At 43.4% G+C, this 12,002-nt stretch overlaps 1 protein-coding gene across 3 annotated transcripts in view; it reads left to right on the forward strand.

The window, feature by feature from the left end:
* Window positions 1-1,013: 1,013 nt before the first annotated feature.
* Window positions 1,014-12,002, forward strand: part of ARFGEF2 (ADP ribosylation factor guanine nucleotide exchange factor 2) — a 33,843-nt gene continuing 22,854 nt past the window's right edge. For 2 of the 3 annotated variants that reach the window (XM_030963277.1, XM_030963279.1), the window contains exons 1-9: window positions 1,014-1,266; window positions 6,492-6,522; window positions 7,335-7,458; window positions 8,072-8,218; window positions 9,050-9,229; window positions 9,650-9,872; window positions 10,519-10,590; window positions 10,859-11,007; window positions 11,388-11,518. In XM_030963277.1, coding sequence (XP_030819137.1) covers window positions 1,128-1,266; window positions 6,492-6,522; window positions 7,335-7,458; window positions 8,072-8,218; window positions 9,050-9,229; window positions 9,650-9,872; window positions 10,519-10,590; window positions 10,859-11,007; window positions 11,388-11,518 — 1,196 coding nt within the window. In that variant the 5' untranslated portion in view covers window positions 1,014-1,127. The remainder of the gene's footprint in view (window positions 1,267-6,491; window positions 6,523-7,334; window positions 7,459-8,071; window positions 8,219-9,049; window positions 9,230-9,649; window positions 9,873-10,518; window positions 10,591-10,858; window positions 11,008-11,387; window positions 11,519-12,002) is intronic. The other variant, XM_030963278.1, reaches the window with a different exon arrangement.

A 12,002-nucleotide genomic window follows, 5' to 3' on the forward strand; every position in this document is an offset into this window, starting at 1 on the left:
TATTTGTCTTTTAGTTATGTCACTTCTGCATCCCTGTAATTTCAGTGATAACAGTAGAATTACCCTTGATGTGCAGCAGTGTAAGTGAAAGGAGCATCTAGATGTGTACATTGGAGGTTGGGTTTGCAGTCACATTTCTGACTGGGAGCATATTTAGAAAATATGTGTCTAAAAATACAAGCACTGGTCAATTTTCCCTGGGAAATAATACTAACCTGATGCTTTGCATGGGTGCTCAGAACCTTTGTTAGTGGTTTTGGGGACAAAAATTGCAGTTCTTGATAAATCAACACTAAAAGTTCATTGATGACATTTTAAAGAGTTAGAGTCCTGCTGTTTGAGAAAAAGGAAGCAAAGCTGCAATCTAGAGAACTGAATGTGCTCCTGTATTGTCCATTAGATGTGGCCATGTGGATTTGAAGGAGACCTTTGTGGAACTTCCATGAAGTGACGTCTGTGCGCAGTGGTGGTTAATAGAGCGAGGAGGGTGTCAATGGAGTAAACATGGACACACGTCCTGCTGGCTTTGGAGCCCTGAACTGGATTTCAGCTGCGATGTGCTTTACCTAGGCAAAGGGTAAAGGGAGAAGAGTCAATTAGGTATAAGGTTATTAACGGAGGGTTAATTTCTGTGACTGAAAATTTAATTCTTAGTGAGTCCTCATTAATATATGACTTTGGCTCTTTCAGACGTGCTCTCTCTCCATGCCTCGTTACAGGACTGTGGGAGAATTAACAGGGATAATGCGAATGGCAAGATGCTTAGGTTAGAAGCGTTATTAAGCCGAACATTCCACCAAGGCGGCCTCCCGGGCAGCAATTTACAGCTTTTCTCCAGCATGACGGGCCCGGCCCTCAGCCCCAGGCTCCGCCCTCAGCCTCGGCCCAGCCCTTAGCCCCGCCGTCTGCCCCGCCCTCATCTCAGCCCCTCGCCCCACCCTCGGCTCCGCCCCTCGCCCCGCCCCCACACGCGCAGCCCTGTGGGCGGGGCCAGGGCCGGGTCGAGTCACGTGACGGTGCCAACATGGCGGCGCCGTGGCGGCGGCGCGGCCGCTGAGGGAGGCGCGTCCCTTCCGGGTGGTGCCGCGGGCCCGAGCGCCCGCCCGGCTCTTGGTCCCGGCCTCGTCATGCAGCCACCGGCTCACGAGCAGGACGCCCGCACTAAGAGCATGTTCGTGTCGCGGGCCCTGGAGAAGATCCTGGCGGAGAAGGAGGCGAAGCGGCCCCCGCACGGGCAGCTGCGGAGAGCCTGCCAGGTGGCGCTGGGTGAGTCGGCCCGGCCCGGCCCGGCCCGCACAGGGCACGCGGGGCGCGGCGGTGGAAGGGGCCCAGCCCTCCGGCACATGTCCCCTCCAGCTCGCGTCCGGGCAGGGTGCGGGAGATCCTCTCGGGACCTTGGAGCGGAGGGAGAGTTCTCCGTCCAGTACAGGACGTGCAAATACGAGGGGAAACCCCCCAAATACCTGTTTTAATAAGTTCTGGTCTTGGTGTGAAACAGGAGGGACTTGGTCTTGCCACTTCGGTTTTGAGAAAATTAATTGCAGCTTTTGGACTAGGAAACAAAGAGTTTTTAAGGCCCTCGACTTACGGAGTCCCAGAGCTTCTCGGGATGTTAAATCTGACCTCTGATCTCCAGGTCGCTTTCGGACTGGCTAAGGGCTGTTAGCATTGTGGCCAAGTACACGTAATACCTGTGATGTTTTCAGAGCTGGCAGCGCTTTTTGTGAAGTTGGTGGGCTGGTCTTGAAATCTGCAAGTACAAGCTTATGTAAAGGTCTCTGTGGTAAAAGTTCTGACAACATACGATGTGTCACAGAGAGGGAAAAGATAAACTGAGGAGAATAGTAGAGCTCTGCAGCTGGAGTTCTCCGTGGCCCTTTCTTAATTTGCAAAAGTGATATTTCTCTTTCAGCTTTGGTTGCTTCCCATCAATATTTTCCTTTGAATTGGGAACATTTAGTGTATCCAAGACAAGAAAAGACAGGTTGGGTATGTAAGGAGGCTGGGCAGGTGCAAGTTCTGACCCAGGCAGAGTGAGCTTAAAGAAATGCTGTCATTTTTATCTTCCTTCCAGCAGTCTTTACTGCCAGAGATCTGTAGGAGCTACCTGTGGTGTAAACACGTATGCCCCAGCAGTTAGAGACTGCTTTTCCTAATGAGTTCCTTTTCCTGATCTCTTCCTCAGCTGCCCCCACATGCACTGAACCCATTTACCGGGCTGAGAACCTGTTTTGCTGCTATATAAATGTATCTAGAGGCTGAGAAAGGGAACTTCCTTGTAAGATGCCTGGTGAAGGCCGGTGCTTGCTGAGGCATTGCAGGCGGTGATCTTGGGAGGAGTGTTGTGCAGCAGGAGTGCTGGCACCTGCCACTTGGGTTATGGCTGTGCCTGCGTGTTCTAAGGTGCAGCCTGTGGGAGGGGAGCTAATGCTTCTCAGGGTGGACAGAATAAACCTGCTTTGAGAAGGAGTCTGTGGGCTTTCCTGGACTAAAGCAGAGGTCAGCATAAAGAGATAACCTTATGTTGACCAACTGTTAGGGGCCTGAATGACTGTATGGGAGGATCTCTATGGTGAATATTACTTGATTATTTTAGGTTGCTAACAGGAATGGGGTTTCTTTTATTTACATGTGATTTTTCCCCCAAACTTTATTCTATTTTGATTAAGCTTTTTTTTTTCTTTTCTCGAGTGAAAAAATCAGTTTTATTTCCATATACTTAATTTTAATTAAGCATATACTTTGTATTAACTAAGACTATGACAGTTCCAAAAGTGTCAACTTAATTTTCAAGCTCTGTGCAATAGTAAATATGTGAGGAAGTGTGGGAAGAATGTTACTGGCAGTCTGAAGAATTCAGGCCAAACTTTGTAACCTGCAGAAACTGTCAGGAATGAAAGAAGCTTCAATGTTGTGAATAATAATAAAAAGTCCAGTTAGCACTGAATAAAAACAATTCTGTTTGAAAGAAATGTAGTTACTTTATGAAAGTGGTCATTGTGTCAGCTGTTGTCTGCTGCACTTTTCTCCAAGTAATACTTCAGATAATCAATTTCTACTTACTAAATCCCTTTTGCTGTGCAGTCTTCTCTATGCAGCGGTGTTTTTATTGGAGCCTTGTGGCATTGTACCCCTTATAAACCAGGCAACACAGGCATGGAGCATGTGTAGCTGATATCTGCTCCTGGGACGAGGGAATCGAAGATGATTTTTTTTTTCCAAATAGGGAGAAATGGGTGTATTCTACAGGTGCCTAATAGAAATGAACCAGTTTTTATGGCTTCTGCTATGGTGTTACTGCAGTAGTGTTTCTATTGCTTACCTATGCTTTACATTTGTTGTTTGGTGAGAGAGAAAGAAGTTTCTAACTGTGGGAATGATGCTCTTGTTTTCTTACATGAGTTCTGTATTAATTTGTACATGTAGCTCCTGAGAATTTAGGTAAATTACTATGGAATGTTGTTGTCTCTCTTGTGTAGGAAATATAGGTATTCTTTAATTCTAATTTTAATCTGCTTTAATTTTTCTAAATTTAAATTCTTCTTACCCTTTTTTCCCTGTAATTCGATCCTTTCACTGGGCTAATACTGATCAATTTTGGACTACAAAATACACATGACCTTGTAGAAATCAGAAGTAACATAGGTGCAAACAGGACAGAAACACAAGTGTGGAGGAAAAGGAACAAAACCACTTCACAGTGGTGTTTTTTTGCTTCTTTCCATGCCCTCCTTTGAAATACACAGTGTTAATGTTAAGTAAGCAGAGTTTGAATAGATTCCTTCATTCAGTCTCTTGCTTCATCAGTAGGTGTAACGGTTGTCTCCTGCAGTTGTAGTGCCAGTAAGCCCCAGGAGAGATTGGGAGAAATTGAGGGTTTTAAACAAAGAAGCTGTTCTGTTCTGCTCTGCTTTAGAAAACCCTGTTTTAAAGAAAGTTTGTTTTTGACAGACTATTTTATTGTATAAAATAGTTTACATGAAGCTCCACATACACATGATTCTTAATAAACCTCCTGAAATTATCCTGAAAAATTTGCAGTGGAATACTGACAGTCTGTATCCCAGCCGTTCATAATTCTGCACCTGGGTCACTCGCATAAACTATTACTCCTGCCCTACTGGGACTGTTTTTAATGACATACTGTGCAGCCACCCCGGTTCTGCAGCCTTCTCTGATAGCCTAGGCAGCTCCACATACAGATCTTCAAGCTTTGTGAACAACAGAATTTGTTTAGTTAGCTTGTTAACAAGTTAAAATCTTTTCAGCCCTGCCTTCACTTAGGAGTCTGGTTGTTAGTTTAGGAAGTCTCTGTGTATAAATGACAAATGTCCAAAATAAGCTGTGTTTCTTTGTTTGGCCTCTTGTCCAGCATGTTCAGAGAGCGCTGGGCAGAGAGCAGACTGCAGCTTGCCCTGGCCCTTTTCTGAAGGGCTCTGCACAGCCTCTTGTGATCCATACCTGTTGGGCTTTGCATTGAGTCCAAGACAGGCTGGGCTTGGGCAATGCGGTTGGCTTTACTGTCCCGGGGGAGGGAAGTTCTGGCTGCTCCTCCATGTGTTTGTGTTGGCCCTGCTGCCTGCTGCTCGGACCATGGCCCATGTCCTTGTGCCAGCACAAGCCATTTTTTGCCCAGGGGCTTGCTTGCTGTCACTGACACAAACCTGAGTCTAAGGCCACAGAGCAGGCATTGAGCTGCAGGCAGACAACAAATGTCCTCTGGTTTAATGTGTAGTTTTCAATACAAGTGAACTGAACCTATCCATAGAGAAAGGCAGCTACGCAATGTCAGCTTTATCCTGCTTTTATGGCCAGAAACTCTGGAAGAAATTGCTGCAAGGCCATTCTTGTTCCAGTTATGTTGCCTGGTAGGAATGCTGCTGGGTTTCTGTTAGATGGGCAGCGCAGGGATTGAAGATGTCTCTGACTGAAGGAGGCACCGTGGGAGAGACAGGGAGCTCTGGTACCTAAAGCACCAAGTGAAGGGTCAGCATTGTGCTGGCATGACCAGATGTTGACCAATATTGGGACTGTGTTCTGTAGCTACAGGAGGGAGCTGAGCTGTGCCCCTTACTCCTGTGACTGGAGAAAAAACAGCACCAGTGGCGGGCAGTTTCTGGAAGCTGGCTGTGTTTGGTTAGAGCTTGGCTGTTCTTGGCAGCAGACTTCAATTAGGCAACTATTTCTGTTTCACTCACTTGTGATGGTCAGACCACTAAATGAGTACTTCAGACGTGGAGGTTTTCAAACTGTTTTGGTGCAATCAGTAGCAGAAGTATACCTGCAGCTTCCTTTTGTCCTTTCATTTATTCTTTTCTGCCAGTATTATCTATCAAAATACTGTTGTGGTGAAGATGTTTTCACACAGCTTTAGAAAAGCTTTTATTATAATAAAACTGTGGGGAACTTGGTCAGGCCTTGGTTAGATCTTTTTTGTTGCTGTTTATAGAGTACTTCTGAGAGTTAAACTGTTGTTGCTCTAATATGGGATATTATTCTTGCATTATTTTTCCAGTGAAAGATCTATGACAAGTATCAGTAAAGATGGGCATGATCATGTCTCCTTAAGGCTATAATCTGTATGAATCTTTCAATTCAACATCTTTTTTACTTTGCAAAGCAATCAGTGGGTGGGGGGAAATGATCTCCTTGAAAGAAAGAGAAACTTAGTGGAAATTTTTGCATTAGAAAAGTTTCTTCATTAAGGAAAAGCTCTGTACACCTTAGTTGTACAGGGTGTCTGAAATACAGCATTAATTATGCTTTTGCTGACCCTGGAATCCTGCTGTACTTGGGATTGTAGCTATAGCTAAAATATGCCTTTCTCTGCCAAGACTTGGAGGCAGGACTAAGCGTTTCAAAGGTGTAAAGCTACCCAGAAGACTCAGTGTTTTAAGCAGCAGTTGCTGCATGCTATGGGAATGTGCCATGCTAAGAGCAAGGCACATCAAAACAGGGGCACAATACATTGGTGGGTCACATATGTTCTCAGTAGCTCTTTGGATTGTATGATGCTAAAGGTGGGGAAGGTAATTAAATCAAAAGGCCTGAATTGAAATTATGCTGAACTGAATTTCTTACTAGTCACTTGATTGGTAGGCCAGCTGGATCCTGGAATTAAAAACACAGTGATTTAAGAAGTGATGCTGTGCAAGATTTATGTTGTCTGTTAGGCACAGAAAACCTTGGTCATTTCTTACCAACAGCCTCCATTCTGTTGTCTCTTCTCCAGTTGAAGCCTAAAGCATCAGGGGATGGTGGTGCTGGCTTTGGGCTGTCACAGAGCTGCAAAGTTCCTACTGATCCTGCAGCTCCCAGGCCTCAGTGCTTGCACCTTTCAATAACTGGTGAAACTGTGATCTCTGAAGCCGAGGTGTTACAGGAATGGACTAGCAAATACTGAAGTGTGAAACTGGATTTAAACATCTTAGCTTTATTACCATGTTATTGATAATGATAACTAAGGCTTGCATTTTTTTTCTCTCTTCCAGATGAAATAAAAAGTGAGCTGGAAAAGCAACGGTAAATTATTAATTACTCTAAACAGAAGGGTGTGAAAAGAGCAAATGGAATAATTTTGGGGAAGTGTAAGAGTGTGTATGCATTATAGCAGTGAGTTTGTGAATACCCAGACCCACCTTTCTGCCAAGAGCATGTGGCCTCGCCTGTGTGTTTCACTTACACAATGTTTGTGGCTGTGGGTACTCAAGCCATAACTGCCTATGAATTTCACCAGGAAAATATTGTGAAATTTCTAAAAGGTGCTGTTTTTTTCGTTCCTTTTACTGGACTCAATAGCCTGATAGGAAGTTATGGGGAGCAGTACATACCCTCTGTTTGATAGCATGTGCTCTTTATTACCTAGATCAAGAAGACCAATTTAAGTATTGCTGCAATAAAAGTTTTAAAAAAGTTTTCCAGCACTGTGCTATAATTGAAAAAGAGCAAATGGGTCTCCAGATGTGTTTCTGTTTGCTTAGTGTTCTGCTTATGGGCACTGTTTAATCCATTTTGAATAACATGGGTAGATATATGAGTTGTGTAGGAGTTTTCCAGTATTTCAGATAGTGGGACAGTGTTGGATTATAGTGAAGGAAGAGTTAAGCTGAAAAAGATATGAAAAAGATCAGATAGAACATAAATAAATGTAAAATGGGTTTTGTGTGATTTTTAAAGAAAATTGATCATTGTTTAAGAAAGTATATGCAAAAAAGCTGCAGTACATTTGTATGCTGCTGTGCATTATTTAGCTTTAAATTCAGAAAAAGGAGAAAGTGTAGTTTACTGTGATATACATGCTCAGAAAAATTAATAACTCTTTGTATCTAACCTAGAGAAGGCACTGCTGCTCCACCAAAAGCAAATTTCATTGAAGCAGATAAATATTTCCTTCCATTTGAGCTGGCCTGCCAGTCAAAGTCTCCACGCATCGTCAGTACTTCCCTGGATTGTTTACAGGTAAGTGTTGTGGGTAAGCTTCGTCAGAGTGAGATGGAGAAAGCTGCAGTGACCAGATCTGGCACACGGCTACTGCAGCGAGGAGCGGCCCTGCCCCGGGGTGACAGCAGGCAGGCCCTGTCCCCCAGGGTGACAGCAGGCAGGTCCCTGTCCCTGAGGGTTGCACCAGGCAGGCCCTGCCTGGGGTCACACTCGGCTGGGCACAGGGAGGAGTGTGGCTGCCCTGCTGTAGCCCCTTTGCTGGGGCTTGGGGATCTTTACACCAGGCATAAAGGTGCTTCATCTGTTGTGCTCCACAAGAAGTGTTACCAAGAGGTTTCTTGTGGCGCTGATGTGACAGAGGAAGTCACACTCTGGTGTTAAAATTTTTTTCTCTGGTTATGGTATGAAGAAATGGCCCAAGTTGAAAAAGCTTTTCTGTCACACTAAAATCTGTTTTGCCCACATATATGAGCAGTCAAAGTATTTGCTTGCCAGACTGTAGATAGTGTTAAATTTTTACATTAAAACTGGTTAAGTGAGGTATGCTATCTAAACACACCTTTTTATGCTGTGCTAAACTGTGTTTTTCTTAGCAATATATGGTCATCTAAGCTGCATTCTTTCTGTCTAGAAACTCATTGCTTATGGGCACATCACTGGCAATGCTCCGGACAGCGGAGCTCCCGGAAAGCGACTGATTGACCGAATAGTGGAAACCATTTGCAATTGCTTTCAGGGTCCTCAAACAGATGAAGGAGTGCAACTGCAGATAATTAAGGTATTTTATTCAAATCATTTTGGTGCAGCATTCATTTGCTTTCTCTCTCTTTCATTTTGTAACTAAAAAAAAAAAGACAAAATATTACTGAGGGCTCATTTGCTCCATTTCTTACATTGTCCTATGTGTCACTGCTTTCAGGGAGGCTGTCACCAGGGCAGAATTGGTGAGGAAAATGTACTTCCTGTTGGGAAAGCAGAATGTAAAGGAATATTTTAAAAATGTTCTTTCTGAGATAAACCATCTCTCAGACAAGTTGGTGCTCCTCTTAGAGGCTCGCTATGCCTACCTCCATCAGGCCAGGGAATTGCTTTCAGCCCGATAGCAGGCCCTGGAACTGGGATGCAGTGCCATGGAATGCTGTTGAAGCCCGTCTGCTCCCCTGGCCATTTTGCCAGTGTATTTTCTCAACAAGGCGTAGTAATGTCCGTCAGTAGTGTGTATTCTGGTTCTGAAATCTTCTTGGGCTACTGTAGCTGAGGTTGTAAGTTTGTGAACCTTCTAGTAATCCAACTTGACGTTAGTGTAGGCCTCTTGGCTCTTGTGTGGAAATGAAGCTATGGAATTTAGTAAATTTTTTTGGAGGTGGAGTATCTCCCTTGGTGGAAATTTAGTTTTGATAAGACCCTCTAAGAGCAGCTCAGGAGAGAGCAGAGATGTGGAAGTCCTTTTGAACTTTCTTTGATTTGAAATGTTGTTGCTTGTGAAGCCTAAAAAAAAAGATATCTGTGTTTCGTAGCAAACCCAGTGATTATTCTGGAAGACATGCATGAGGAGCATTGCTGCCTACTTGCTTAGGTTTCATTTTTGCTGTGTTATGGACTTTTCTAGGCTCTTCTCACTGCAGTAACATCTCCATATATAGAAATCCATGAAGGAACAATTCTTCAAACTGTTAGAACCTGCTACAACATCTATCTAGCCAGTAAAAATCTTATTAACCAGACAACTGCCAAAGCTACCCTTACACAGATGTTAAATGTAATTTTTACACGGATGGAAAATCAAGCTGTAAGTAGCTATTACTTTGTCTCATCTCAAATGTTTAGGCTTGAAAATGACTGAAAACTTTTTTACTATTATTGTTTTTAATGAATCTGTCATAGTAGTTGCATATCTGTAGATTTGTCACGTTAGAAAACCTGTCAAATTGTGCAGTGAGGCATACTGACTGAGTTGGAAATAAAAGGTGACATGCTCTGCTGATAACAAGGTTTCGCACCATAGCTTCTGCCAAATGGCATTGGATAAACAAATGATGCTTTTCAAATAAACTTGAAGTGTGTCTTTTTAATCTTATTGGCCAAGTGATTGTAGTTTCACTGTTTCCTGCTAAGACTTGAGTTCACAAAGGAACATCGGTCATCATAGACAGGATTTCCCTCAGTGTATTCTGTGCTTAGATGAACCTTTCCATGTGTGTTTTCCAAGTTGCAGGAGTCCAGAGAAGCAGAGCGAACGCAGAAGCCGCAGTCCCCCGCGGTGGCAGGGCCGCGGTCCCCACGGCCGGGGCAGCGGCAGCACTGCTTCTGGGGAGGCAGAGCTGGCACCGCTGGCACCGTGCTGGCCAACGGGGAGCCCGGCCCTGGAGAGCCCGGCCCTGGAGAGCCCGGCCGCGGGGAACTGCAGCAGGCCCCCACCCTGCTGGCGGCAGGTGAGTGCAACATGGGGTCTGTTGCTTTCACTCCCAGCCAGCTTGTTGGGAAGTGCTCTTTGAGGCCCCTTCGAGGAGCAGTGGTGGGGTGACTGGCTCCCTTGGCTCCCTTGGCTTTCCTTTGTAGACTTCCAGAGCATGCTGCCATCCTCAGCTTGTGTCTGCACTATAACTGCTGCAGGAAGGTTCCTGTTCTCCCTAGAATTCCAGTTAAACCATGTGTACTTTAGAGGATTGTAATGGAATTTGACTTGAACAGGTTGACAAAGGGAAAGGAAAGGAAGAGAATTGTCATGGTATGTGGGATGTGACAGAGCCGCTCTCAGGTAATTGAAGTCCTGTGGTAAAAATGGTGCATATTATGAAGACCATATCATCAGCACATACTGCATCTTAATTAGAAATGTTTGTAACAGTTGATAAATAAAAATGACAAAACAACTGCATTAAAAATATCAGTGCTTTGATTCAAACAGCATAAAGAACATCAATGAGTATTTTTTAATGACTTCTCGCAATTATTTTCAATGAGAGCTGCTGAAGGAAACTGATAATTTTTTATGCTTCTGCCTTTGTCATGTTTTTCCTTTTAGTCTTCTTCCTAAAGAAAAATACTAAATTAAAAATTCTCTCTGTGTTTCATTAGAGGAAACGATTGATGGAGGAAAGGAAATGGTTCAAGGCATCTTGGAAGATGTGGTGGATTCAGCTGTGAAAGGTAGTAAAGTCTTCTAAAGTAAAATAGTTCCATATGTATTGATTATAGAAGCATGGAAGTAATTTTTGTTACTAAGTATCTTAACAAGAACACCCACTAAGGCAGCAAGAACAGGTTTTGATTGTATCACAATATTCTTTTGCTGATAGCTGAGAAACTTTCTAGTTTGCCAGTGCTACTTCTCTGCCACTCGGTAGTAAAGCTTCACAAAGTCATGGGATAGAAAACTCTTGCATGATTTTAATCATCTTTCCATTTTCCCCTTTAGTGGCTGAAGAAAAGCAGGTAACAGAACCTGTCAAGGCTCTGCCTGTGTTAGAGACTGCGGATACTCTTCTTTGTGGCTCTAGCAATGAAAATGTACAAACAAATGGGATTCCAGATGATGGGCAGTCTGTTTCCTCCACTGATAATCTGGTAAATAATTGCACTGGATGCCAATATACATCTACGAAACAAGAAATGTTTTTATTGTGACAACTAATAGAGTGAGATTTGGCAGAAGAAAGGGACAGAAACTCTAATGTATGTGTCCTACTCAGATTCAAAAAGGAAGCAGCAGCTGCAATTTAAGCATATATTGAAAATACCTGTCCTAAAATTTAATATATTAGTTGTATTATAATACAGAGTGGAGACAGAGACAAAGGGTCAGTCAACATGTGTGAAAAGATCCAGATCCCTTGTAATCCTGTTTAGGTTTAGTTTAAACTGTAGCTGATTCTCAGAGGAGCTGTGAAATCTCGTAATTGCTCTTTGTCTCACTGAGGGTCTGTGTTGTGTTTCTTATTTTCAAGGAAACAGATGTATCTGGATATCAAGCTGCTGCCAGATTTTCCCATGTTCTACAAAAGGATGCCTTCCTTGTGTTCAGGTCATTGTGCAAGCTCTCCATGAAACCGCTGGGGGAAGGACCACCTGATCCCAAGTAATGTGACAGGATTTATTATTGTGTCCTCTCCTGGTAGCTTTTAGAGACAGTTAAGTTGCTGCTGTATAGTTAAGCAGGTGTTAAGCAGGTGTTCAAAATCCACTTGTCAGGCCCTTGGTTTAGTTAGCTTGATGAATCTAGGATTTAAATACTTTAAATTATTAAAAATTCAGTACTTGAGATTTTTGGTTTTTGTATAATAGGCTTATTAATCTTACCAGTTGGAGTGGCCTTGACTATAGTATTTGTGAAGCTTTTGGTGGGAGAGTGGGGAAGTGCTTAAGAAGAACTGAGCTGCATTTATTAGGCTAGTCTAAGATGTTAATATTACTGAAAAAATTTCAAATTTGGATGGTAGAAGTTCAAAATTCACTTGGCTGATTTCCACCCTCTTGCCTCCTGCATTTAAATGAATCAAAATAGCAGTCATTTCTTCCTTATGTAGAAGAAATGTGCTACAGTGCTAATGTTGAATGTAAGT

This window comes from Camarhynchus parvulus, chromosome 20 (genome assembly GCF_901933205.1).
Source record: "Camarhynchus parvulus chromosome 20, STF_HiC, whole genome shotgun sequence".
In the NCBI taxonomy this organism is placed as follows: domain Eukaryota; kingdom Metazoa; phylum Chordata; class Aves; order Passeriformes; family Thraupidae; genus Camarhynchus; species Camarhynchus parvulus.